This window comes from Vanrija pseudolonga, chromosome 2, assembly GCF_020906515.1.
Source record: "Vanrija pseudolonga chromosome 2, complete sequence".
Taxonomy (NCBI): Eukaryota; Fungi; Basidiomycota; class Tremellomycetes; order Trichosporonales; family Trichosporonaceae; genus Vanrija; species Vanrija pseudolonga.
In genome coordinates this window covers 3,620,133-3,645,169 of record NC_085850.1, presented here as the reverse complement: position 1 = coordinate 3,645,169, position 25,037 = coordinate 3,620,133, and the positions used below count along the sequence as shown (strand labels likewise).

The 25,037-nt window shown below is 62.7% G+C and overlaps 7 protein-coding genes across 7 annotated transcripts; 4 read left to right on the top strand and 3 right to left on the bottom strand.

Moving 5' to 3' along the window:
• The first annotated feature begins 1,762 nt into the window (after positions 1-1,762).
• On the top strand, positions 1,763-3,180 carry Eci2 (Enoyl-CoA delta isomerase 2, mitochondrial). The gene is made up of 5 exons (XM_062769675.1): positions 1,763-1,981; positions 2,067-2,129; positions 2,172-2,264; positions 2,466-2,830; positions 2,870-3,180. The coding sequence occupies exons 1-5, from the start codon at positions 1,866-1,868 to the stop codon at positions 3,040-3,042; spliced, it is 810 nt and encodes a 269-aa protein (XP_062625659.1). The 5' UTR covers positions 1,763-1,865; the 3' UTR covers positions 3,043-3,180.
• Positions 3,181-4,533: 1,353 nt separating this feature from the next.
• PTR2_1 (Peptide transporter PTR2) lies at positions 4,534-6,597 on the top strand (the record flags this gene model as incomplete). Its single annotated transcript, XM_062769674.1, has 5 exons — positions 4,534-4,724; positions 4,797-5,366; positions 5,405-5,737; positions 5,784-5,913; positions 5,965-6,597. 5 exons carry the CDS (start codon positions 4,534-4,536, stop codon positions 6,595-6,597), a joined length of 1,857 nt encoding a protein of 618 aa, XP_062625658.1.
• Positions 6,598-8,211: 1,614 nt separating this feature from the next.
• On the top strand, positions 8,212-9,093 carry LOC62_02G003155 (uncharacterized protein; the record flags this gene model as incomplete). The annotated part of the gene is made up of 4 exons (XM_062769673.1): positions 8,212-8,248; positions 8,291-8,366; positions 8,408-8,888; positions 8,941-9,093. The coding sequence occupies 3 exons, from the start codon at positions 8,212-8,214 to the stop codon at positions 8,805-8,807; spliced, it is 513 nt and encodes a 170-aa protein (XP_062625657.1). The 3' UTR covers positions 8,808-8,888; positions 8,941-9,093.
• A 190-nt stretch (positions 9,094-9,283) lies between these two features.
• Positions 9,284-12,386, bottom strand: OCRL (Inositol polyphosphate 5-phosphatase OCRL-1; the record flags this gene model as incomplete). Its single annotated transcript, XM_062769672.1, has 13 exons — positions 9,284-9,375; positions 9,416-9,668; positions 9,707-10,044; positions 10,085-10,614; positions 10,664-10,731; positions 10,770-10,871; positions 10,909-11,250; positions 11,288-11,394; positions 11,434-11,552; positions 11,590-11,842; positions 11,879-11,995; positions 12,034-12,176; positions 12,217-12,386. 13 exons carry the CDS (start codon positions 12,384-12,386, stop codon positions 9,296-9,298), a joined length of 2,622 nt encoding a protein of 873 aa, XP_062625656.1. The 3' UTR covers positions 9,284-9,295.
• Positions 12,387-12,605: 219 nt separating this feature from the next.
• RCE1 (CAAX prenyl protease 2) lies at positions 12,606-13,920 on the top strand. Its single transcript, XM_062769671.1, has 7 exons — positions 12,606-12,986; positions 13,036-13,218; positions 13,276-13,387; positions 13,426-13,506; positions 13,545-13,607; positions 13,646-13,744; positions 13,781-13,920. The coding sequence occupies exons 1-7, from the start codon at positions 12,666-12,668 to the stop codon at positions 13,840-13,842; spliced, it is 921 nt and encodes a 306-aa protein (XP_062625655.1). The 5' UTR covers positions 12,606-12,665; the 3' UTR covers positions 13,843-13,920.
• Positions 13,921-13,988: 68 nt separating this feature from the next.
• On the bottom strand, positions 13,989-21,495 carry cph1 (Phytochrome-like protein cph1). Its single transcript, XM_062769670.1, has 12 exons — positions 19,696-21,495; positions 19,511-19,642; positions 19,227-19,462; positions 18,154-18,857; positions 17,910-18,118; positions 15,573-17,872; positions 15,339-15,538; positions 15,122-15,299; positions 14,588-14,835; positions 14,409-14,464; positions 14,346-14,360; positions 13,989-14,210 (listed from the first exon to the last, which is right to left on the bottom strand). The coding sequence occupies exons 1-12, from the start codon at positions 21,406-21,408 to the stop codon at positions 14,040-14,042; spliced, it is 6,162 nt and encodes a 2,053-aa protein (XP_062625654.1). The 5' UTR covers positions 21,409-21,495; the 3' UTR covers positions 13,989-14,039.
• A 1,805-nt stretch (positions 21,496-23,300) lies between these two features.
• On the bottom strand, positions 23,301-24,618 carry rps-5 (40S ribosomal protein S5). Its single transcript, XM_062769669.1, has 4 exons — positions 24,454-24,618; positions 24,077-24,138; positions 23,947-24,022; positions 23,301-23,895 (listed from the first exon to the last, which is right to left on the bottom strand). The coding sequence occupies exons 1-4, from the start codon at positions 24,531-24,533 to the stop codon at positions 23,505-23,507; spliced, it is 609 nt and encodes a 202-aa protein (XP_062625653.1). The 5' UTR covers positions 24,534-24,618; the 3' UTR covers positions 23,301-23,504.
• Between the last annotated feature and the right edge of the window lie 419 nt (positions 24,619-25,037).

The following is a 25,037-nucleotide window of genomic DNA, read 5'->3' as shown; positions in this document are numbered from 1 at the left end:
GCAGCGTTTTGTGCCACGGAGCTACAGTACGAGCCCCAGAACGTCAACAAGGCGCCACCCCTGCCTCGCCGGTCAAGCTCCCCTGGACACGAGTACCACTGCGGGGCCACGAGCGATTGGCCCTCTACAACGTCAGCCCCGCGGGCAGCAACCCCAGAGACACGCAGCTGACACCCCCCGGCGCAAGGATTACCGGCGCGGGGGAAGACAATCCCCAGCCCAATCCAGCCGGAAAGACGGGTGGGCTGGCGGTAAGACGGCCTTGGGCTCGACGACGGTGTGGCAGTGTAGGGATATCTGTGCCACACAAGAGCAGCCCCGAGTCACTGGGTCCCACGCATCCGGATATCTCTCCATCACCGCAGCTTACCCCGCGTTCATGTGACCTGTGTCTGTGATATGTGCCGCGCCGTTCGACGTGTTCCGGCCGCACGGCGCGGGGTCGAGCGGCAACGCGGCTGTGTGGGCGTGGCGCCGAGGTGCCACAGATGCCTCCGCTATGGTTCCACGAGGCCCCTACACATATCCAAGGGTCCTGGAACTTGCTTTGGGGTGTATGGGTGTTGTGGATGTAGGTGGAGGTACTGTGGCGGATATTCTGGGGTGGTCGGGAAGGATACCTCGACATGGCTCACGGTGAGGGACGTGCGCTCATCGAGTCCCTCCAAGAGCGAAACTCCACTCATCTCGTCAGAATACTCCCCATGGTGTCTGGCAGTCGTTGAAATATCGCTAGTGAGGTTAGTTGTGGTACCTACTTGCGACAGGTGGGCCCATTGGACTATCAGCTCGTTTTGCCGCCGGCGGAGGAAGGAAGAGAGCCTTCCTCAAAGCCAAGAAGACCTCCACGATGGTCCCCAGTGCACCTCGTTCACCTCCTCGTAATCTTCCCCACTAAGTGGCCACCGTACCGGAGATCTAACCGTCTCAAGAACCGCAAGCACGGATAGTGGGGCGAAGTGTGGCACTCGACAAACGAGAGAAGTGCCCTCGGCTTTGGCGAGACTCAGCTTCTTACCGGCGCCACGCTGCATCCTCTGTACCCATGACATGAACTCGTCCCAGACCGGCATAACTGGAGTCCTTTGATGCCCGAGGCTGGCGCTGACGCAGGAGCGGCCGTTCTGCGTGGACGAGGGAGTGGGCTCATTAGCCGACTGGCCTGCCTCGTAGGCGCGTCGTACGCGCTATGACCTCCACTCCGGTGGTCAGCGCGCACGGTGACGTCGCGGGCGCGTCCTGGCAACGCCCCGCCAATCTCGGAGGCAGGTCTGGACCTCTGCAACCCACGGCGACCGCTCAGGTCATCTTCGGCCTCGGTACGACGGCGCCGCGAAGCGAGTTCGGTGCACACCGAGCTCCTCCACCTCCACCCACCTGCCAAGCGCGTAGGTGTGAGGCGAGACGAGGCGAGGCGAGGCAACCGACGGCAGCCTAAGCGCTGGCTGTGTTGCGGTATGGGTTGGACGAGGTCCTTTGATTCGGGCTTGTCAGAGACAATGTCGCCGAATGATGACGGACAGCGCTGATCTGATCGCCGCCAGATAAGGTCGGGCTGGAATCCGCCGCATCGGCCATCCCCGAGGTTATTAGGGGTTGTCAAGACGTGGATTAGAATCCACTCTGGACAAGGGCTAATGTCAGCTTTGTTGTCATTAGAATGTCATTGTTGCTTACGTTTGTGGGGCCCGGCTGTTTGGTGGATCGTCATCCGGCAACTCGGCCACTGACCATGCCATCCCCCACCACCACCTCCCCACAAGCAGCGACGACAACAGTGTGTTGTTAAAAGAAACCAAGGTGCAACCAACTGGCAGGGAGTCACCACGCATACGCAGCAGTATTCTACTCGACGCACACGCACAATGTCGCCCGCCCAGCTCCCCACCCTCAAGGAGGTCGTGCCGACCCTCCACCCGTCCGGCGTCTTGGAGCTCCGCCTCAACACGCCCGGCAACCTCAACTCGCTGACCATCCAGAAGTGTACGTGGGCTTTTGGGGAGAGAGTAATGACTGACACCGCACAGACAGGGTATGTTCTGATCTGCTCGCGCACATGCTCACAGGCAGGACCTCGTCCAGGGCCTAAACTATGCCAAGGCCAACAAGGACGTCGTTGCCGTCGTCGTGTGAGCCTTGCAGCAAGACAAGCGCAGCACTGACAACCTTAGCACTTCGACCGGTCGCTTCTTCTCGTCCGGCGCGTCCATTAGCCCCGGGGGCATGGGTGGCGGTGACATCAAGAAGGGCGAGAACCCTGCTCGGTGAGTGCGATGGAGGGTGGACATGGCATGCGAGAGGGCTCGTTGTGAGCATCGCCGGTCATGCTCGTCGGGGAGGGAGTGGCAGGCTTGCCCGGCGACGCAGACGCAAGACGTGTTTCACCGCGGCACTCTCGAACGCGACGCATCGCCGTGTCCTGGAACCCCGTGTCCCTCTGGGCGAGCACAACTGACCTCCCGCAGCGACTACATTGACGCGCTCATCGACTTCCCCAAGCTCCTGGTCGCCGCGCTCCAGGGTCCGGCGTACGGTATCGCCGTGACCATGCTGCCTCACTTTGACATCGTGTACGCTGCGCCCGAGACGACACTCACGACGCCCTTCTCGCGCATCGGCATCTGTCTCGAGGGCTGCAGCTCGGTGCTTTTCCCTCCCCTCTTCGGCCCGGTCGTCACCAGCCGCCTTCTCTACCTCGCCGAGACTGTGCCCCTTGCGGACATTGAGCACTCTGGCCTTATCCGTGAGGTGCTCCCCGCCGAGGGCTTGCAGACGGCCGTCGTGCGCAAGGTTGAGGCGGTCCTCAACAACCTCGTGCCCGAGAGCATCAGTGAGTCGTAGTCGCGGCGCTCCTCTGACCCACGCCCAGTCGCTTCCAAGTCCCTCACCAAGTCGCCAAAGATCCGCAAGGAGCTCCACCGCATCAACAAGGAGGAGATGGCGACTGTCGAGAAGTGTCGCGCGAGCCAGGCACACGCGGACGCGATTGCACGTTTCGCGGCCGAGGCAGCGGCCAAGAAGGCCGCCAAGGCCAAGCTCTAAATGGTCGTCGACGTCGCCATGTTGCGAGTGGTGGCAAGAGATTACCAAGCGGCCTTCCCCGTCCCCACGGGGTTAGTAGTTGTAGCGAGATTGAGCGAGCGGTGATCACAGAAGTGCAATGCGAGAAACACATAGCGGTGATCAGTTCTGTCTTCCGCGCCGCACAATGCGTTGTCGTGAAACGAATGTGGGGTTGTGGAGTGGCTGGTGTGGAGATCGCCGCGGGCGGAGTTAAGAGATGTGCCGCCGGTGTGTAGCCGCCGAAAGCCGCTCGACGACGGATCTGCGCCGCCGTAACAGCCGCCCGTGGACGAGTGGCATGGTGGCATGATGCGGCCGACGACCGTGCTAGATAGCCAGAGTGAGCGAAGTGGTGGGGGGTTGGACGGGTTGGTGCCGCATGATCCGGCGCAGTGGGCTTGGAATGCGCCGTGTCCACAAACTCGCCCTCTCCGGTTGGCTAAGTGGCCGAGAAATCGGCCGGTACATAAGACGGAGATACTTACATATGTTGTGGAGAAGAGACAAAGGAGTTTGTTGTTGTACCGACGGATATGCGGCCACCGCCACCACCACCTGACCGAGCCTGCACAGACCACTCCCCTGTCGTCAGACCACCGTCGCCCCGCTGTCGCCATGCTTGCCCGAGACATTGTGCAAGATCCGACAGGACGGACATGACTGGTGCCGGTACTTAACTTGACACTCATACCCCAGCCAGAGGGCCGGTGACACTGGGGTCGGCAAGCGTGTAGCACACTGCGCCATGCGTCCACCTCGCAACTCGCTTATGCGCAGTCTGTGCGCCGGCGGTTCTTCGCTGACGAGAAGCCGTGAATAGCCATGTCCCCGACATGGAAACAAGCAAACTGCGACTATCTCGCGGAATGCGAAACAATGGCCCAATGAAGCTGGTTCAGCCCACGAGGGAGACGCGGAGGCGTCAATTGACCCATGAGGGAGACGTGATTCGGCGGCCCAACCAGCGGCGTCTCGAGCGCTATCTTGAGCGCAGCGGAGCACGACTTAGCGAAGCAGTACCCCACGCCGTACCCCACGCAGTTGGAGCACCACGCGGCGACATGACGGTATCGGGCCGTCTCGCAGCTCGGCAGTCGCCGGCCGATCGATCAGCAGGGCTGACTCCGCGTCTTATCGCGGTGACCCTCGCTGCGCTTCGCCGTACTTTCAGATCCAGCCGTGTGCTACCAACCACTTCGCCCTGGACCCACGGGATATGAATAGCCTCTGTAGGCGAGGTTGCTGTGAGCCGCGCGACGCCTCAGTGACACGCGTGCCCAGGGGAAGGTTGCACGCGAGCGATGGTGCCAACGTCCGTGATTGCGACGGAGAGAAGGGATCTTGCGTCGAGGGCCTAGGCGAGCGACAGCGCGGCGCCGTCCACCCACGGCGCGAGTGGCCGCGCCACTCTATCTGAGGCATATATCCTGGCGGTGGGGGGACGCAGGCGAGCCCCCACAACTGCATAGTATGGTGCTGAACAACGACACACTGGAAGACTACGTCGCGACGGCGGGCGGCAACGAGGTCGCACTTGCGTCCGGCAAGAATGAGAAGAGCACGTTCGAGGGCGCGGTGGTCGTCCCGGCTGATCACGACCCCGACACGGTGCCGACAGAGGACGACCTGAAGACGCTGCGGCGAGTGCCCGCTGCTCTCCCGTGAGTGTGGTGTGGTAGTGGTGGCTGTGGCGCGATGGTTTGCATCAGCTGACACGTCGTGGCGCCGCACAGATGGGCAGCGCTCGCTCTCTGCATCATCGAGCTGACGGAGCGCGCGTCGTACTACGGCTCCACGGGGCCATTTAACAACTTCATCAACAACCCGCTCCCCAAGGGCGGCAACGGTGCCGGCGCGGTCGCCAAGGGCGCCGACGGCACCAACCAGTCGGCCGGCGCGCTTGGCTTGGGCAGTGTGCCGGCCTCGGCGCTGACGACCATGTTCACGTTCCTCGCGTACGTGATCCCGATTCTGGGCGGCATCGTCGCCGACACGCGCTGGGGCCGCTTCAAGACGGCGTGCGTCGGCACCGCCGTCGGCGCCATCGCGCACGTGCTGCTCGTCATCCCCGCCATCCCCAAGGTCATCACCAACCCCCACGGCTCGCTCGGCGCCTTCATCATCGCGCTCCTCATCCTCGCGTTCGCGGCGGGCTTCATCAAGCCCTGTATCGCGCCCCTCATGTGCGACCAGAGCCCGGTCAAGGAGCCGACTATTGCGCACACGAAGAGCGGCGAGCGCGTCATCGTCGACCCGCAGGTCACGGTCGAGCGCTACATGCTCATCTTTTACTGGGCCATCAAGTGGGTACAGTAGCCGCGGCTGGCGCTGACACCGACAGCATCGGCTCCATGTTCGCGGTTGCCACACAGTACTCTGAGCGTCTCGTCGGTTTCTGGCTCGCCTTCTTGCTCCCCGGTATCCTGTACATGCTCATGCCCATCGTGCTCGCTATCATCCACCCCAAGCTCGTCAAGCTGCCCCCTCAGGGCAGCGTCGTGCCCGACGTGTACCGCCTCGTCAAGCGCTGCATTGCCAAGGGCGGCGCGTTGCGCTTGTGCACTGGCCGCACAAACGACGAGTGGTGGTCCCAGGGCAAGCCTAGCTCCATGCCCGTTGCTGAGCGCGAGGGGATCGACTGGGATGACAAGTTCGTCGAGGAGGTCCGCGCGACGTGAGTGCCCTTGTCTCCCGTCCTCTGCCCTTCTGACAAGCCCAAGCTTCTCCGCGTGCGCTGTCTTCGCTTTGATCCCCATTTTCATCTTGGCCGATGGAGGTATCGGAAACCAGATGAACGACATGAGTGTCGCCATGACGCTCAACGGTGTGCCGAACGATGTCATCGGAAACGTGGGTGTGCCACTCGCCACACTGCCACATCGCCACTGACCCTCTGCCCAGTTCAACTCGCTCTCCATCATCGTTGCCACCCCGATCCTCACGTACGGCCTGTACCCGTTCCTGGACCGTATCGGATACCCGCTCAAGCCCATGTGGCGCATGAGCATCGGGTTCCTCCTCGGCGCGGTGGGCTGTATCATGGCCGCCATCATCCAGTGGAGGGTGTACTCGACGTCGCCATGCGGGCACTATGCGACGGCGTGCGACAACGTGTCGCCCGTCAGCCTGTGGTGGCAGATCGGCCCCATTCTCTTCCCGGCCGTCGGCGAGCTGTTCGTCAACGTGACCTCGTACGAGCTCGCGTACACGCGCTCGCCGCCCCGCATGAAGGGCCTCGTGTACGCGCTCGCCCTGTTCAACTCTGCCATCGCGGCTGCCATCTCGCTTGCGTGCTCGGCCGCCATCGACGACCCGAACCTCATCATCCCCTGGATCGTGCTCGCTGTCGCGTCTGTCATTTGCGCATTCCTCTTCCCGACCTACTTCAAGCACCTCGACACCTTCCAGTTCAGCTGGTCCGAGGAGGAGAAGGCCGTGTGGAACACTCAGCGTGAGGGCGGCAAGGCGGCCCACGTAGAGAGCGGCGAGGTTGCTACCGTCCCTGCGCTCGCAGCCAACGACGAAAAGTACTGAGTGGACGAGGGTGCGAGTGGGTGTGGCGTCAGTGAGGGTAAGAAGGTACACAGGCAGGGAGGGAGCGAGGGAGGCACTTGCTGCGCTCACTCGCTCGCCGCTCGCCCTATTCCCGCAGTAGGTATCGGCCCAGTCGTTGTACATAGGCATGCACACTTGTGTCAGCGTCGGTCATGTTGCTTGCTTGCTGAGTGCTTGTCGCTTGCTTGCTCACTCGCTCAACTCGGCCATACCCGACCGACCAGAAATGCGCAGCGCCGCCCGCAGCACGCCAAGATAGTGACGACAATGGGCGCGCAGCATCCGACAGACCTGCCATCACGAGCGAGCGGCACGGGGAGGGATCCGATAGTAATAATGCAAGAGGCGCGTTCCTACGCCACGCGATTCGGCCGACTCGGCCAGTGGATGGCTGCGTGTTCTGTCGGACGCACGCGGCGCTGCGGGGAAATTACTGGGCGGGAAGGGTAGCCAGCCAGTCGCTCCTGACCAAGTGAGTCGCGGGGGCGTGGGGGGTTAGGGCTGGTAGAGGACGTAGAGGGGAGGGCTGCCACGCGTTTTCTGCTTGGTTGTAAGCCTGGCAGCCCGTCGCCTCCCACTCTCGTCAGCGAGCTCAGGTCTATCAGATTCGTGCACGCCGTCGACACGACACGACACGGCATGCGGTATCGGCCATGTGCAGTTTACGTCACGAGTCATGTTGTTGGGCAATGTTCGAGTTCCGGCGCCGTCCCGCGGAGCGGCGGCAGCGGCAGCGATCGCCGTGGGTGTTTGGTGGTGGGGCGGCACGTCGTTCGTCGCAAGGCTGCATGTGCATGCACGACGCGCAGAGGCAGTGCACCAGCTGGTGGTAGCGTTGTCCGGCACTTGTTGTTCCAGCGTTCCACGAGACACTACGTTGCTGACATGTCTCATGCTAACAGGTGAAACAGGGCAAAGTGTTGGACACAGGGAAAGGGGTGGGTGGGGGTCGTTAGGGGGGAGGGTGAGGGCTGCAGGCTGCCACGCTAGCCGTTGTTGCGGGCGAGGAGCGGGAGAGGCAACAAGGCTTGCTGCACGCTTCACGGTGCACGCTCGGCGGTTGGTCGTCGTCGTCGGTTGTTCGTGCGCCTCCTTTCGTCATGCCCTGGGACAAGCATAATTGAATCGTCAGGAGTTGCGCGTTGTGTGCGTTTGGGCGTGGCGTTCGCGCAGGGCATTGTCCACGGCGTGCACGGCGAGAGCTCTCTCTCTCTGCCCTGCATGCAACGAACAGACAGACACACACGCACGGCGCGCGAGCGCACGCGCGCCGCCCACCACCCTAACCCCCCCCCCCCCACTCTGGCTTTAGACTCTCCCTCGCCCCTCTGGTGTGTGCCTGCTCTGTCCCTCCCCTCGAGTTTGGGCTCGCCCTTAGCGTGCACATTAGCACCAAGGCCGTGGCGCAGAGCAAGCAGCTGAGCAGCGGCTGTGGACCAAGCAAGGTAGCGCACGACGACGCACACTTTGCTCCTGAAACGAGACGACGGCGACCAAGTGCGAGCAAGGTCGTTCGTTCGTTCGTTCGGCCCCGTCCGTCCTCGTCGCTATAACGCTCGCTGCTGAGTTGCTTTTCTCTTCAACTCACACACGATGAGAACAAGCATACTTGCGCTCGCCCTGCTGGCAGGTATGTTGCTGTAGCGCCACGACACCAAGCTGATGACCTCAGCCACGACGGCACGAGCAGCGCCAGCGCCAGCCGCCGCAGACACGACGCAGACCCTCGAGAAGCGGCTCACGACACTGTGAGTTTATTTTATTTGACGAGGCGGTCTCTGACAGCCAGGTCGGGCCGCCTGCCCATCGAGTCGGGTGGCGTGAGCATCCTCCTCACTGCGCCATCACCAGACAGCACAAACGACGGCCTGTCCCTCCCGCACCTCATCACGTCAGCGCCAGAGGCCACCTCGTCGCCGCCAAAGCCACCGCCCACGCCGCCATCGACGGTGCGCAACGACGCCTCGGCAAGCCTCATCCTCGCGCCTAGTGGCTCGGCTGGCGGTGCGGCAGGCGGCGCATCCAGCGCCCCGAGCGTCCTCATCCCCGGCTCGCAGACCGTCACGTCCAACAGCGCGACCGCCAGCGCTGCCGCGGCTGGAAAGGCGTCGTCCGGCCGCCGCGCCGCTGTTGTTGGCATTGTGCTCCCCGCCGCCATTGTGGCCACAACACTCGCCTTTGTCCTCTGAGACCCACACCCAGACATATCCACCACACACCCGTCTGTGACATTATCCAATACGTTGTATGTGCACCAGATTTACAGCCTTGTAAGTCGGGTCCGCAGCTCCGCTCGCACAATCGTGTGCTAACGCAATCCAGATATAACTAACTCCCTGCGAGTGACTCTCCGTGACTCCCGTGGCTAGAGCATCATCCAACGGCAGCGAGCGGCGCGACAAGCAACGTCGCCCCACACGCCATCATCGCCGCCATCTGTAGATTGACTTCATTTGATGGATCATAAAATCGTGCAAGCCCGCCTTAGTGCTCCAGCCCGGTCGTTATGCCGGAAGACTAACGTTACTAGGCACCTCCTCTCCAACTAGTGTCAGTCTAATGTCGTCTGGCGGAGGCATCAAACACTGCCCACCAAGCGACAGCGGGGAATGCAGCCGTGTGGGAGTGTGACGTAGCACGACTAGTGCATGCGGCTACCAAGCATCATGACCTTTCGTCACCCCTCGAGGAGCGCTCGAACCATGGCTTCGCGTCCGTCTGGCCGCTCGCCAAAGATGGCTGTCGCCAGCGCTGTCACTGAAGATGTCAACTTCATGCCTCTGCGTATGCCACTTACCCGTCGCCTCGTCCGCCGGTTCACCTCCAGAGCACAGCCGCACGACGCTTGTCAGGCCGATGAGTACGTTCCCGTGGACACCAGCCACCTGCTCCACCACCGCAAACGCGTCGTCTCTCTCCTGCACGGCTTGGCACTCGGCACGCTGCTCGGGCGGGATGAGCTTGGTCGGCAGCGTGTAGAGAATGTGGAGAAGCGCTTGGGCCGTAGCGCGAGTATCCCCGGGAAGCGACTCGGCCCCCGAATCCAAAGCCTGGGGCGTCAACATGGTTCCGGGACAGCTACACTCACGTCAATAATGTCCAGTACCTGCGTCGGGTCTGCTTGCCCTGTCCACAGCTTGTCGACTCCAGTACCCTCGGCCATTAGACGCTCCAGCAAACGCCAGACTTCGCGGGCAGTCTTGGTGCCTTTAGTCTTGGACTTGGTCTCGTCGTCATCCTTCTTGTCCGACTCATCCTCCTGTTTTGGATTCAACAGCTCCTTCCGCGTCGACAATGGGACCTCGCGGATGGCGGCGGGGAGTTCGGGAAGCAGTTCGAGCGGGAGACCGACGATTGTGGGCAGGAACTGTGCCTGTAATGAAATGAACGACTCCTTTCCACCTTCAATTTGGAGGACAAGAACGTCTGCACACATGTCAACAAAGTTCGCCGCATCTATTCTCACCATTCATATCCCGTCCTCCTGTCAATGCGGCGACGTGCTCCTCATCGACGTAAGCCTCGATGATGACCGTGATCTCCTGGCCACTCTCGACGACGCCAGCGGCCGGGAACGGCCAAAACCAGGGCTTGCAGATGGGCTTGCCAGGGGACGGCGTGCGGAACGAGAAGGTGGCTGGCACACGGCCTGTGTTGCGGAGTACGACCTCCTTCTTGACCAGGCGGCGGTATGACGCCTGCCCAAAGTCGACCTCGCCTGTGTTCACCTCGAGGCTGGCTCTGTACAGCTCGTCCAGCTTGTCCAGCTCGCACTGGCACTCTACCAGCTCCTCTGCTCGCTTGGCTTCGTCCACAACGCGAACGTCGACAGAGTAGGTTGAGGTGACGGGTAAGTGGTCCGACCATAACAACTCGTGCGACGTGTATTGCTTCGGCCCGATGGCGGTGCCGCGGCTGAGATGGAGGACACGGTCGCAGTACGCTGGCGAGCGCTTGGGGTCGAGGGTGACCGAGCCGTGCACATACTTGAACGAGCTGCGGATGTGCGTCAGCGAGGCGTGCCATATTCCAGGGCAACACTCACGGCTTGAAGGAGATCCTCGGTTCCGAGAAGCCAATGAACGACTTGTTATCGGCAATGTCCGTCAGGAGCTGGCTGTCAGCTTACACTTGAGCAGATCCAAGCTTACCTGGTCAGAGGTCAAGAGCGTGTCCCAGTCTTGCGTCGTGATGAGTGCTCTAATGTCGGCGTCTTCCAACTCGAGTCTGTAGTTGAGGTCGCCAAGCCAGAACTGCGACGTCAGTGGCGCTCGCCTGCACGTACCCTACCATGACATCCGCGTCATCAATCATGAGGTCACGGTCCTCGGGGTGGTAGGCTTCCAACGGAGGGTTGACACCAGTCGGAGTGGGGAACGACAACAGTGTGCGGAGCTGGATGTAGTCGCTCCTTCGGCGCTCAAGGTACTCCTTCCATGCAGCGAGGTGCGAGTTGATGAAGCACAATGTCGTGTCGTGGACCCTGAGGCGGACAGCCACGCCAGCCTTGTTACCACCAAAGCCCATGAGGCCGATGCCGCGAGCAGACTCCTGCACCATGCGGACCTCGGGGCGGAGCTCGCTCTTGGCGAGCACGATCAGCAGCACACCGACGTACTGTATCGACGCGACCTGGCGTCAGCCAAGTCAAGGGAGTACTACCACCTACAGTCTCGTACTGCTCCTTGTTATCTCCAAGGCCGTTGTAAATGGCCTGCTCCCACGCCTCGGCACGCTGGTTGCCTTGCGAGACGAACAGGGCGGAGCTGCGAAGGTCTGAATGGGTGAGCGCTGCAACGGCCTCTGTCTACCCACCGACTTCCTGCAGACCGACCACAATGATGTCCTCAGCTCCGTAGCCAACCACGGGCCCGAGCTCCTTGGTGCCAGTTGGAGGGATGCGGTTGTTGACATTGTACGTGACGACGCGGATCCTGGAGTCAGCGGTGCTCGCTCGTTCGGCCGACTCACGAGACAGGCTTTGTCGAACTCCACTTTTGCTGGCGGCCAAAGAGGCGCTTGCGGAGGAACGCCGTGCGCGAGAAGCCCAAGGTGTAAGGGTTTGGATACAGCTCTGCCTCGTTGGCATCCTTGGCGTCGTCGCTCGCGTCGAGGGCGCCAAACGACCGCTCGAGCGACGCGTCCGAGTCTGACGGGGCGGGGGGCGCGCTGCCCTCCACCTCGGGATAGAACGCCAGCCAGGAATGCGAGGCGGGTTGTGCGACTGCCGTCAGCTAGTTTGCATGGGTTCGGTGCTTACATGACGTGTCGACCGCCCTGCGGATCTCGCGGATGAGCGCCTGGACTCTGGCCGAGTCTGCGGGTGGGAACTGCAGCTCGGCCTTGCGGGAGCCCGAGGTGAGCGTGAGCTCAATGTCTGGCGTTGTCAGTTGGGGTCCCAAGGTAACAGCTTACGAGGCTTGGAGCTCTGCGCGAAGAACGAGGTGGACGGCGACGGCGGGGTCTGCGTCAGCGCGGCGGTCGTGCTCGGCGTGATCGGCAGCGCGGCGAGGACGCGGGCAGGCGCGCGGGGCTTGGGCGGCACGACAACGAGCACGCTGCGGGTGTTAGTTTGCAATCGAGGCCGGCATAACTCACCCCGACTCGACGACGCTGCCCGACGTGTGCCGCACAACGACGACCTCGGCGTTCACCCGCGCCGAGGGGAGGAGGAGGCGCGCCGGCGCGCTGACGACGATGGCCTCGGTCTGGCGGAGGAGCGAGGCGAGCGAGCCCGGTTCTGGCGGTGGTGGGGTCGCTTGCGGCATTGTGCTGACTGGCTGGGGTTTGTGACGAGTGAAAGGGGCAAAGAGAGTGAAAGACTTCCCGATGAACATGAAGCGCCAGCCAGGGCACCAACAACACGACGACGCGCGACCGACACGACAACGACGACGAGCGCGGGGACCCCGCACGCGGGCCGAACGAGCATCACTCAACATGGCCCACATTGACATCCGCGAGTTTATTATTCTCCTTTGAGATCTCTCGACAATACAAAGCCCACCTCAACGCCCAACTCTACACCCTCCTTTCTCCCATCCCCCATGCTCGCCATAGACCCGCACCTAGCCCTCCCGGCGCCCCTAGCGACAGGCATCAACGCGAGCACGGCGCACGCGCTCGCGCTCGTCTTCGCGTCGAGCTACGTCGGCAGCCTGTACGTCTCGCAGGCTTTCTTTGCGCGGCGCGACGCCGCCGCGGCGGCCGAGGGGCGCGCCGAACCAAGCGAATACCCACTAGGACACCGCGACCACCCCACCACGATGCGCCGCCGCATGGCCGCCGTCAAGGCCGTCACGCGGCTGTCCCTCGCGGGCGTGTGGGCGACCGTCGCGCGCGTCGGCGCGTACTCTGCGCGGGATTCCGTGAGCACTGAGTGTCACGAGGCAGGCAGTGTGCTGACGCCGCGCCCAGGTCCGACCCACACTCGCCCTCCTCGGCCTGTCCAACCTCGCCCTCAACCGCCCCCTGGCATACCTCCTCGCCCCCATCCTCTTCACCGGACCCCTGTACGAGGCCTACCTCGACGCCGAACTCCCAGGCCAGGCGAACTGGAAGTGGCAGTTCGGCCTCGTTGAAAAGCGCAACTATGTCGTCGTGCGTGCTGTGCCGTGACGTGCCGTGGTGGCGGCGCACAATGCTGACTTGCCCCAGGGGCCCGTGTCCGAGGAGTTGCTGTTCCGCAGTGCGATCCTCGCCGTCTCCCTTCTCGGCCACCTCCCGGCATCGTACCTCGTCTTCGGCAGCCCGCTGTGGTTCGGCGTCGGTGGGTGAAAGGTGCTGTGATGGAGACTGACCCGCCAGCCCACGTCCACCACGCGTTCCAGACATATCGCGCGAGCCAGCGGACGCGCCGAGACGCCCTCATCGCGGCTGTGCGCTGTGGTATGTTCCCTAGCACCGACGGCGACACTGACCCACAGTCTTCCAGTTCGGCTACACGACGCTGTTCGGCTGGTTCGCGTCATTCGTCTACCTGCGGACAGGTGGGTGTGATTCCACCCCTTCATGGCTCACGCCCCAGGCTCCGTCTTCCCGGCCATCGCCTCGCACATCTTCTGCAACATCATGGGCCTGCCAGCACCCTCCGCGTCGATCGCAGAACACCCGCAGAAGAAGAAATGTGAGTTTGTCTGTGGCTGCCGAGCTGACGCGGAAGCCATTATCGCCGCCTACCTCGTCGGCATCGCTGGCTTCATCTACGGCATCCGAAGGCTGTAGCGCGCCGCACCGTGCCGCTCTGCCGTCCCGCGGAATGCCGCGCACCAGTAATAGTCAATGTAGATATCTTTCCTTCCGTTTGTCGTCGCCCCGTGCGACGCCAGCGCCACTGCTGCTTGCTGCCAAGTTCCGCGCCGAACACTGCACCGTTACATGTCCCATTACTCTCTTCCTTGCTGTGTGTGCCCCACAGCTCCCTAGTCGGTCGACGCCATGATGTTGTCAATCTGCTCCATGATGTAGTTGAGCACGTTCTCGCGGCCGCCAAGCGACGCGTCCCAGAGGCCAGGGGGGATCGCGTGCGTGCGGATACCGGGCACCATCTCGTGCGCGATGGCGATGATCTCGTCCTGCTCCTCCTTGGACCACTGGGCGTGTTAGCGTTGCGTGCGAGCGAAGCGAGCGCGCGCGCGCGCGGGGCGTCACGGGCACCAGCGCGCCGTCACCAGCCCCCACCAACGCCCCTCGCGGCCCCGCAACCGTTTCAGCCTCTCCAAACTCACCATGGACGCGCAGAACTGCAGCCGTGGTCAGCGCTTCATTCCGCGAACCCACGCCCGACATACCAAGATGCCCGGCTTGTGCTTGTTGGAGATGAGGAAGGGGCGCAATCCCTCGATCGCTGCGGTGGTGTGAGTGGGTTGGCGTGGTGCTTGGCGCGGAAAGGGGGTGGGGCGACGTCTCCGCTCTAGCCCGTCGCCCAGCCCTCGCGACGCGACGCGCTGCGCGCGCCGCTGCTACTCACTGTCAATGTTGCCGCCATACTTGATAGTGTACTTGTCCTGCACGCGGTCAATGACCTCGGTGAGCACGGAGCGCGCGCGCTCCGGGCTGCGGTTGACCGTGACCAGGTTGACAGGCACGCCGAGGACGACGCGGGGCGGGGGCTTGGTGTCGGCCGCTCCGGCGCGCAATCGCGCCGAGGTGGCGAGTGCGCGCGTCAATGTCTGGGCGGCGGGGCGGCGGAAGGTGGCGGCGGCGACGAGCATCGTGCTGTGCGTGAAGTGTGATGAGAAGAGAGGGACGAGTCAACAAGTCGACCGAGGAAGGCGGCGGCGGCGGCGGTGTTTAAGAGAGTGCGACTCGGCATTACCCGATAACAAAGGCACAAGTCACGTGAACCGCGCGGCTCGACTCCGGTGCTCCGGGCTCCGGCCCGTCGGTCGTCGACTCGAGCGAGCCTGAGCAAAAGCCGCTGCCACAAGATGGATTGGTCTGATGCATACACTCGTATCCGCTACAAGATGATGGAAATGATGGGTTATTGCTTGTCTCTCACGCCGCCGCCGCCATGCTCAACTTCTCCATCGCCTCTATTGGTGTCCCGTTCGGCGTCGCCTCGGGGCTGGGGCCGCGGAAGTAGCCGCCGCGCTCCCAGTTCCCAGGCGAGTAGACCTCGTCGCGGCGCTTGTCAGTGTCCTCGAGCGCCGAGAGGAGCTTGCGGACGCGGCCAAATTCTGCAAGGGCGTTAGCTTGTTCAGTACCGCACCACTCACCAAGAGGCTTGAGGAGCCACCCGTCAAAGTTGCGCGCCAGCCCGGCTCGGTCTTCCTCGTACAGGCTTGCGCTCACGGCAAAGATCGGGATACGCCCGTCGACTAACAAGGGGTTGATACCCTGCGTGCGGCCGGGAGGCAGCTTAGCCTCCTGCTTTCGGATCTCCGAAGCAGCCGTCTTGCCGTCCATAATGGGCATTCTTGCTGTCAGCTTCATCGCAGAACGCCACTCACTGAATGTCCATGAGCACTGCGTCAATGTCCCAGTCGGCCCTCAGTGCGTCGACCGCCTGCTGACCGTTCTCCACAGCGATGACCGTGTGCTTGTCCATTCGCAGGCGCCGCTGCAGGATCTGCGAATTGATAAGGTCGTCCTCGACGACGAGGACTCGCAGCTGCTGGTTGCCCTTCGGCCCCCGCTTGGACCTGGTCGGTGGTGGTGGTGGCACACTGACGGCGGTTCCTAGGCTCGACTTTGACAGTCGCTTGCTGCCCGGAATAGACCCAGTCGAAGAGCCGGAATTTGTTCTCGAGAAGACCTTGGGATATACCATGGCCGGTGGCAGGCCCTCAAGGGACGGCGAAACCTGCGGCGACGAAGCAAATCGGTGCTTGCGGGCGCTTGTTGGAGGAGACGACGAGCTTACACGGCGATCAAAGTAGTTCCCCTGCGGCCCGCCGCTCACAGCCGGTGAACGATCAGACGACCGCATGATGAACGAAGCTGCGCCGACCGAGAGGCGTCGCTCAGTGACGTGCACTGTGCCAGGCGAGTCGGGTGGGCTGGGCTTGGGCAGTGTTCCCATTGTCTGCTGGCCTTGCTTCATGAGATCCGGTGAGAGCAGCGGGAGATGCTTGGCAAAGTTGGTCGGGTTCCGGGGGGTCAACCGCCGCTGGGCATTGATGTGCGATGGCGAGGGGCCCGCCTCAGTGCCCAGCGGAGTAGGCGGCGTCTCCGGGCCCGGCCGGAGAGGGGTGGTCGCCGCTGGCGCCGTCGCCGGGATGGTGTTCGGCGTGCTCGCGCCCATGAGCAGATCGCCAGCACCGAGAGCAGGGATGTCAAAGTCATTTAGACCGGGCGGGTCGGAACCCTGAGGGGTAGGTAGGTCGCCCGTGTAGACTTCCATGATGAGGGTAAGGAAGAAGTGGGTGCCCGCCTGTACCTCGCTCTCGACGCACAGCTGACCCTGCAGCTGCTCTGTGATACGCGCAACGACCGCAAGGCCGAGGCCAAGACCAGCGCCTTCGGGGTTGGCCCAGTCCTCGGCGCCCTCGAGCGCCACGAACATGGCCTCGAGCTGCTCGGGGGGAATACCGCAGCCGGAATCGCTAACGATAATTTCGATCGCGACAAAGCCATCCGGCGGCGTAACGGCCTTGGTGGTGCGAGTGCTGTCCGCATTCGACCAGGTGTCAGCGCTGGCGCTCACACCCTGGTCGCTGCCGCTGCTGTCATCGTGCGTCCCTCGCGACTCTTGTCTTGACGAGCCTTGGTGCGATGGGGCGCGGTTCGACTGTGGCCGTGACTTGGGCTGCTGCAGACGTGCCGCGACTTCAATGTACCCCTTGTCGGTGAATTTGACCGAGTTCGCAACGAGGTTGGACACAATCGTCTTGATCTTGCGGGCGTCGCCAATCACCATCGTTGGGAGGCCATCCCCCATATCGACGCGGAACTCGAGACCACGACGGCTCGCTTCCGTTCGGTACAATCTCACAGTGTCTTGCATTGTCTGCTTCAAGTCGAATGGGTCGTTGAATCCAGTCTCGTTACCTGGTTCGATTCTCGTGAGGTCGAGCAGGTCGTGGACGTGGAACATGAGTGCGCGTGATGCCTGGTGCGAGTTTTCGAGCATGGCGCGCGTCTCGTCGTCAATGTTACCAGCAAGAGCCAACTCGAGCGTGTTGATGATCTGTGACAGCGGTGTACGCACCGCGTGCGACGTGTTGGACAGTAGAATTGCCGTGAGCTGACTCGAGACCATGGCGTTCTGTCTCTCGCGCCACACCTGGATAAACTTGCCGTAGATGAGGGCCAAGATGCCCGCTGACTCGACCTGGTCGTCGCTCCACGGCCTGGCCCGGCCGTGAACCTTCTCAGCCCACGATTGGAACGACTTGCGCGGTTGCAGCTGGGCGCTCGGGTCTGCATATGCTGGCTTGTAGGGGTTGCCTGCCCAGCGCACCTCGCGCAGTTGTCCCTTGCGGAAGAAGACGAGGAAGTCTTGGCCGGCGCGAGCCGTAAGGGGGACATACAGTAGCCCCGATATCGACCCCTTGTCAGTTGCGCCGGGGAGGATGAGGTCGGGGTGGTCGACTTCGATGCAGCTAGAGGCGCGGATCCCCTGGAACCTGGAAATGCGGAGGTACTCTGCAATCGCCAACATGGCATGGGCGTGCTCAACCTTGCCGAGCAGTTTACACCCGTCGTTGATGACGAGCATGCCGGCGTCAGCGTCAAAGTACGACAGCAGGTCGTCGGCGTTCGACATGATGTATCCAGGCACTGGCGAGTCGTTCGGCATCGATGTGATCTGGAATCAGCAATCTCCCCTCACTACCACAACTCACCAGTCGGCGCACGCTGAGGCGCTCGGCATATGTAAGCCGCTCAATGTTGAGCGACATCGTGTCGGACAACACGCGAAGGAGCTGGCGGATGGGGAAGGACGTACGCATGCCATGCTCGCCGACCGACTGACAGCAGACCAGTCCCCAGAGCTTGCCGAACGCCATGACGGAGATGGATAGGGACGCTTGGACACCCATGTTCTTGAGGTCTGTGGTGTCAGAAGCATTCCCTTACCAAACGTACATTGCAGGTGGATGGGCGAGAGGGCACGCAGAAAGCATTGCGTCATATCCAGCGGGTACGCAAGGTCGGCCCGTTCCTTGAGGACCATACGCGCGGTCGTCTGGCTCCGGTCGTACAGGAAGCGGACCTTGTTGACGGTGTACAGCGCTCTTGCCTGTGGCGGGATGTCGGTGGCCGGGAACCAGTGGCCGTTGTACAGATCAACGTCTCGTGTGGGATCCACGAGCTCGGCCACCACTTCGCCATTGTACGCCTCGTCAAAGCGGTACAGCATGACGCGGTGGTAGCTCGTCAGGTCCTGGACCACGCCGACAATGATCTTGAAGAGAACATCAAGGTCTTTGGCGTCGCCCATCTGCTGACTGATTTGGTTGAGGACGGCGAACGCGTCGAGCATGCCGACGCGGGAACGGCCGCCTCGAGTCGGCTGCGCCGGCTGTTGCTGCTGGCGCGAGTGGCTTCCACGCCGGCTACCGCCCGAACGGCGCATCCGCTCGAGTGAGGGCAACGGCTTGGCGTAGTTGGTTGTGCTGTTCACCCAGCGCTGGTACTCCTCGTCGTCATAGCTGTTGGCCCCGACGGAGAAGCGTACGCTGCCAGCCCGGCGTTCACCCGAGCTCGCTTTGCCCGAGTTGTTTTGCAGCCCAGAACTCAGCGTGCTCGGGAGGTCGCTCTCGCCCGAGTCAGCAGCCTTTGGTTTACCGCTGTCATTGGGTGACTGAGCGTTCGGCACGCCGCTGTTTCGCGGCGAGCTGTTATTTTGAAGAATGCCAGTGACGACACGGCCGCTGGGACCGTTACTCGTAGTCGTAGCAGACGGTTCGTTGCTGCTCGTCACGGTGGGGCTCAGCCCGCTGTCTCCTCCGCTGTCGCTCGTATCAGGGAGCTTTAGGGGCGCCTTGAAGTTTGGGGACAGAGAATGTGTCGACTGGCTAGCCTCTTGTGACGCTTGGATGACAGACGAGGGAACTGAGCTGTGGCCTCGTTTCCGTGCCTGCGGCCCATCGCTGTCGGCAGTTGCCGAAGGCGATGTGAACCGCGTGGACGGAAGGCCTCCTGCGCTGGAGGCGTACATCTCCTCTGGCATCAGGGGGTTGTACTTGTCGTGCTCGAGCTCAAATTCCAGAATGATGAGGTCTGGAGGCGGCAACTTGCGGCCTTTCGAGTCGGTCTTGCGCCATGTATGCACACGGGGGCGGTGCGCCGCGACCCAGCACGTCCACTCGCGACGGCGGTATGACTGCGAGCCCGAGAGCTCGCCTTGGGTATCGTCCGAGCCCTGCTCGCCAAACCCAGAGAGGAGGAAGACCTGGGGCGGTTCGGCTGGCGAATTATTGCTCGTGTGCCCCGAGCTCACTGAAGGTGGTGCGTCGGCGAGCGACCAGGTGTTGTCACGCAAGATTTCCGCCTGGTCGGGGGTCAGGATGCGTGTGAAGCAGTCGAGCCGGAAGAGATAGCGAGGAGAGAGGCCAAGCAGTTCGGTTGCGTTCTAAGGAGTGAGTTAGCATTATTGCCGCGTACGTGCGCCGGCGCGACACTCACCTCGGAAACCTGGCGCACCGCCAACCGTCCCGACTCTCGCTCCTCGAGCACCATGAGCACGCCAAAGCCCTGTACCGTACCTGGTGTGCGGATCGGCTCATCCTCGCACCGCAGTATCCGCCCCTCTCTCCCAGTGAGGACGAGGTGCCCGTCGCCAGTGTCAATGTGCTCATATCGCACCGTGGTTATAGGCTCCTTAGTGATGCTGCCCTCGTCCCCCGAGCAGCCTTGAGCGCTCTCGCGGACGCTCACGCTCGTCGTGCTCCGCTCATAGAACGCCCAGTCGCGGTCGTCTTCGTCGGCTTTGAACGCGCCGCTCGTGAGCAGGCCCTGGCGCACGCCGCGGTCCATCCCCTCGAGGCGTCGCAGGGCGGCCGCGTCGGGGACGTATGCGCCTGAGCGCGGTGTGGGGGCGTTTGGGTCAAGCATGTTTGTCGTCATTGACTGATCGTCGACAAACATCTGGACCGATTTGCGCGTGGCCCCGAGCATTGCGCGCGCCGACGAATGCCTCGTTCTTGGCATCGCTCCGCCGCTGGTGACGGCGTCGACAGTAAGCTGCGAGCCCGCAACGGCTGTGCGACTCCCACTGCCACTGCCTGACCCCATCGCAGTTGGAGTCGGCTCAGGGTTTGTCACCTGAGCGGACACGGGCGAGTCGCTCGAGCCTGTAACGCCTGTGCCCGCTGTCGAGGCCATGACGTGCGCAATCGAGCTCCCAACGCTCTGCGGCGCCGGGTAGATGGGGAGCGTGGGTGTCGGCGCGTCAATCGTGAGCGCCACTTCCGAGTTGGAGCCCGCTTGCTCCGTGCCGCCATCCGAAGCTGTCCCAGGGGGCCGAGTCAGGTAATCTTCCCTGCCTGCTGCCGACGTTGCCAGGCGAGGCGTCTCGGCGACCGCGTCTTGCGCCGCGTCGGAAGACAGTGTCGACCCCGACGGGGTTTGCGAACGGGGCACGGCTGACAAGGGGATAACCGGGGTCTGGGGCAGCGGCAAGAGATAGGAGCTCGCCCCGTCATCAAACGGGGTGAGCGTGGTCAACCCTCCGCCAATTGGCGCGGGCTTCGAGGTGAGGCCGAGCATTGAGTGAATGGTGGAAAAAGTCGATGTGTCAGTACGTGTTGGATCCACGAGGCCGGGCACGATGCGGACGCGGGGCTCGTCGCGGGCAGGGTGTGACGAGTTTGTCGACGAGCGTGCCGAGCGCCCACTCCGTCCACTCCGCGCACTGCGCGCGCTATCACTCACGACTGTGCCGCCGGTGGTGCCCCACCGCGAGCCCTCGGCGCCGCTCGTCATGGGGTCGCTATCACTCTCCTGCGCGCGTGACCTGCGCCCGCGGAAGACTGAGCGCATCGGGAAGACGAAGGTACGTGCCCCTCGTGTGGGGGGGCTCCCCCCACCGAGTGTCGGGGACGGCGTTGTCGCTGCAAGAGGCCTCTGGTCCGGGAGCTTGATGCTCACACGCTTGGTGGTACTGCGATACGCCGAGGCAGCAGCAGCGGCGGACGACCCGTCGCTGACGACCTCGTCTGCGCGGTTCCGCACGGTCGCGTGCGGATCCAAGCTGCTCAGCAGCGGCCGGGGACTGCTGGCGCCAGCCCCTGAGGTGCTGGCGATCGTGGCGCCGGCACCGGCACCGGCCGGCGCAGATCGGCCACGCCCGTCTGGGGGCTCGCCAAGATGCGACGGCATGTCGCCTTGCGGTGACATGCGGGGGCGGCGTGCGACACGGCAAAAGTGGTTCGGAGGTGGTAGTGAGCCGGGGGATGGGTGTCAGCCGCGGTTGACGGAGTGGGGGGGGGGGGGGGCGGGTGGGGGGTGGGGAGGGGGAAGGTGTTGAGGCTGGAGGATTTGTGGAAAATGTGTTGTCGCCGCTGGCGTTGGGGAAGCGACGTGCTATCGCGAGGACAGAGGTACGTGACGAGCCGAGGGGGGCAAGTGCAAGGTGCAGGGGGTAGGTAGGGTGAGGAGGGGTACGCTGGCTGGCTGGCTGGCTGGCGGGGCGGGGCGGGGCTGGTCGATTGTTGTGAGCCCCCGACGAGCGAACGCCGCGTCAGAGAGACGCCACTAGTGTCGGCGGAGTGGAGTGGTGGTGCGTGGGGTATGGTATGGGTATGGCAGGGCGGGGATGGTCGCCGGCGGCGGCGGGTGATGGGCGGTGCCGAGCGAGTTCCGTTGTCGTGTCGCGTCGTCGTCGATGTCCAGTCAAGCAAGTCACGGCGCACGCGCGGCCGGGCGCCTGCTCGTCGCAGATGAGGATGTTGTGGACGACGTTTGGTCGATCGATGCCTGCCTGTATCTGGCTGGCGTGCTGCTCCCTCCGTGTCTCAGTTTCCTGGTTGTATTTCATTCATCATTGCAAGTCGCCGGTCTGGACCACCCACAACCTACTTGCTCCCCTGCTTGACTCCCTGTGTTTCTTCCCGTCGAGTCACCACGATGTCCTGCCTGGCCTGGCGGCCGTGCCGTGCCGTGAATGACGTCGAGACGCCAGAGGCGCGGGGGGCGAGATTACCCACACCCTTTGGCCACTGGCCACTGGACCGCACCAACTGGACTGGGAACAACATGTGACTGCCCCCTCCCTCCCTCCCTTCCCCCCGGCCCCCAACCGCACCACCGTGATTCCACTTTTGTCCCCGACATCCATCCAACACCCACAATGAGACCACCATGGTACATGGTAGTGTGGAATGCACGTCGCATTCCGCTGATCCTGATCGCCAGTGACTGCCTGCCTCGGTAAAGGTCTAGCTAGGTCTGGCTGGCCTGGACGCTGACTTGGGCTGGTGCTTCTGGTACAAGTGCTGGCTGGCTGGTGCGTGCGTTCTGCCTGCCCACTAGGCCACTTGCTGCGCTGCTTCCTGTCCCTGCTCCGAGACAACGACTCCTGCCCCGGCTGCCCCTTTGACTCTCTCGGATTCAAATAGACTTGTTATTTTCAGACGCGGATGGTTGGCACATGGGCACGGCACCCGGTGTGCGACGCGGGGTGCGCCGGGTGGGCGGGGTGCGGCATCAGCTGTGGCGCTGTGGCCCGGTTCCAGCTAGCTAGCCACACCAAGTGGCTCGTGGCCAAGTGGCCAAGTGGCTCGTGGCTGCCCGCTTGGATGGGCGCCACTTGCCACTTGCCACTTAACATTTGTCCCCCAGGTATGTAGCTGGGCACCTGCGCACCCGACTGCTCTGCTGAACCGCTCACTGCCCACAGCCATTCTCTCCTCGCCTCACCGAAAACCGAACACCAATGCACCGATGCACCAATTTGCACCAACCTGCCCGCAGCTCAAACCAACGGGTACCAACTGTGACGTCATTATCACGTGGAATTCCCCGTAACTCCGAGCAAGACTTGCTCTGTGGCAGCAATACCCTCCTTTTGCTTCCAGCGACTCTCTACGTTGCTAGGTGGCGACAAGGTCTCGGCAGCGATAAGCCATCCAAGCCGGTCAAGCGACTGCTGCACCAGGCCATACAACTGCTGCACCAGGCCATACAACTGCTGCACCAGGCCACATGCAACATTCGAGACAGATGATCAGCGAGACATGTCAAGCAGACGCATGCGCACAACAACCTCCACACCCCCGCTGCACAACCCGGGAAAAGAATTCGATGCAGAGAGAGCTATGACCCATCCCAAACTCGAGGCACACCCCCTTCTTCACCGCAGAGTCGTACACGTACAATAACTGGCCGCATACATTCCGAGCCACACTAGACATCAAATGCAGACCACCACGACCATGGAGCGGACGAGAAGTAGCAAAAGAGATAGCACAGCTCGGTTGCCATGACGAAGCGATTTATCGGTTCGACTTGGCGACACGCTCAAGCTCGTCCTTCTTCTTGATGGCGTACGAGTTGGACGAGCCCTTGGCGGCGTTGACGAGCTCGTCGGCGAGGCACTCGGAGATCGACTTGGAGTTGTGGAAGGCCGACTCGCGGGTGCCAATGGTGATGAGCGAGATAGCCTGGTTGACACGGCGGAGGGGCGAGACGTCGACGGCCTGGCGACGGACAGTGCCCTGCGAGCCGATACGGGTAGAGTCTTCCCTGGGGCCAGTGTTGACAATGGCGTCAACGAGGACCTGGATGGGGTTCTGCTCGGTGACGAGGTGGATGATCTCGAAAGCGTGCTGGACGATGCGGACGGCCATGAGCTTCTTGCCGTTGTTGCGGCCGTTCATCATGAGGCTGCAAGGGGGTTAGTTTGGCTCGCGTGTTTGGGCCAGGCTTGCGACTCACGCGTTGACGAGACGCTCGACAATGGGCATGCGGCCCTTGGCGAACTGCTTCTTGGCGTACCGGCCAGCAGTGTGGGCTGGGAAGGTTAGCAAGGTGGTCGGGTGACACTTCGAGCTTCGTTGACACTCACGAACGTAAACGGCATGGTTGACGTTGATGTAGTCGGTGAGAGAGATGTCCTTGACCTCAATCCTGCGGGATGGTTAGCTGCTGCGTGTTGCGCGTTGCGCGCTGGCAAGACTGGGCTCGTCGCAACACGGGGGATGGGCAGTCGTCGTTGACTGTCGATGGTCGTCGGTCACATTCGATGTGGGTAAAGAGCGTCGCCGTGTCGTCTTTTCTCGTGCTCGTCGGCGTCGGCGTCGCTGCCATGCTCCTCCCCGTCCCTCCTCGTGCCCTTCCCGTCGTCGCTGCCGTGCTTGTTGCCTTGTCGTCGTCGCTGTATCCTTGTCCCGTGTTGCTTACCCCGAACCCAGTCTCGCCAACAACCCCGCCGACGGCACTCACTCCTGAGCGTCCCACTTGCCGAAGAGCTTGACGACGCCCTCGTTGGCGACCTTCTGAACGTCCGAAGGGAGCGCGGCCATTTTGCTAGTGTCGAGTTTTTGGGTGGTGTCGACGGTTGTACAGTCGAGAACCGAAGCTTGATGGATGGAGATGGCCAAGCGTGTGCTGCCAGTCGCGAATCGGCGGCGAGGGGAGGGAGGAGGGGAGCAGCGAACGAGCGGTGGGCCCTCGCAGGCCAGCGGGGTACAGTGGTGCTGGCTGGCAGCGACACCACCCAGGCTGGGCGAACGACCAAGTCAAAACGCGGAATCAAATGTCGGCGTTAGCAACAGTTTCGGTCGTAACGCACGTGGCAAGTCACGTGATGTTTTACGTAATCGATGAAATCACGTGATCTAGCAGTCACGAAGCGCTGACGGGGATGGATATGCATGTATGACGAGTGGGCCTGTCAAGTGGCGGATGACACCCCCGTGGATACACAGCAAGCCGGCAGCTGTGGACAGGTTGGCACCTCGTCGCTCCCAGCCCTGCCACGAATGGCCGTGGCGCGTGCTGGCCGATCGTGCGTCAAAGCATCTGTA

Bases quoted from the DNA above. Each gene is read 5' to 3' on its own strand.
- Eci2 (XM_062769675.1), top strand. From the start codon at position 1,866: ATGTCGCCCGCCCAGCTCCCCACCCTCAAGGAGGTCGTGCCGACCCTC. The intron at 1,982-2,066 runs GTGTACGTGGGC...ACATGCTCACAG, and splicing joins AACTCGCTGACCATCCAGAA to GCAGGACCTCGTCCAGGGCC. The intron at 2,130-2,171 runs GTGAGCCTTGCA...TGACAACCTTAG, and splicing joins GACGTCGTTGCCGTCGTCGT to CACTTCGACCGGTCGCTTCT.
- RCE1 (XM_062769671.1), top strand. From the start codon at position 12,666: ATGCTCGCCATAGACCCGCACCTAGCCCTCCCGGCGCCCCTAGCGACA. The intron at 13,507-13,544 runs GTATGTTCCCTA...ACTGACCCACAG, and splicing joins CATCGCGGCTGTGCGCTGTG to TCTTCCAGTTCGGCTACACG. The intron at 13,745-13,780 runs GTGAGTTTGTCT...CTGACGCGGAAG, and splicing joins ACACCCGCAGAAGAAGAAAT to CCATTATCGCCGCCTACCTC.
- cph1 (XM_062769670.1), bottom strand. From the start codon at position 21,408: ATGTCACCGCAAGGCGACATGCCGTCGCATCTTGGCGAGCCCCCAGAC. The intron at 18,858-19,226 runs GTACGCCTCCAG...ACCCAATGACAG, and splicing joins CCCCTGATGCCAGAGGAGAT to CGGTAAACCAAAGGCTGCTG. The intron at 15,539-15,572 runs GTGAGTGGCGTT...GCTGACAGCAAG, and splicing joins GCAGTGCTCATGGACATTCA to AATGCCCATTATGGACGGCA.
- rps-5 (XM_062769669.1), bottom strand. From the start codon at position 24,533: ATGGCCGCGCTCCCTTCGGACGTTCAGAAGGTCGCCAACGAGGGCGTC. The intron at 24,139-24,453 runs GTGAGTGCCGTC...ACCATCCCGCAG, and splicing joins GGCAAGTGGGACGCTCAGGA to GATTGAGGTCAAGGACATCT. The intron at 24,023-24,076 runs GTGAGTGTCAAC...TAACCTTCCCAG, and splicing joins CAACCATGCCGTTTACGTTC to CCCACACTGCTGGCCGGTAC.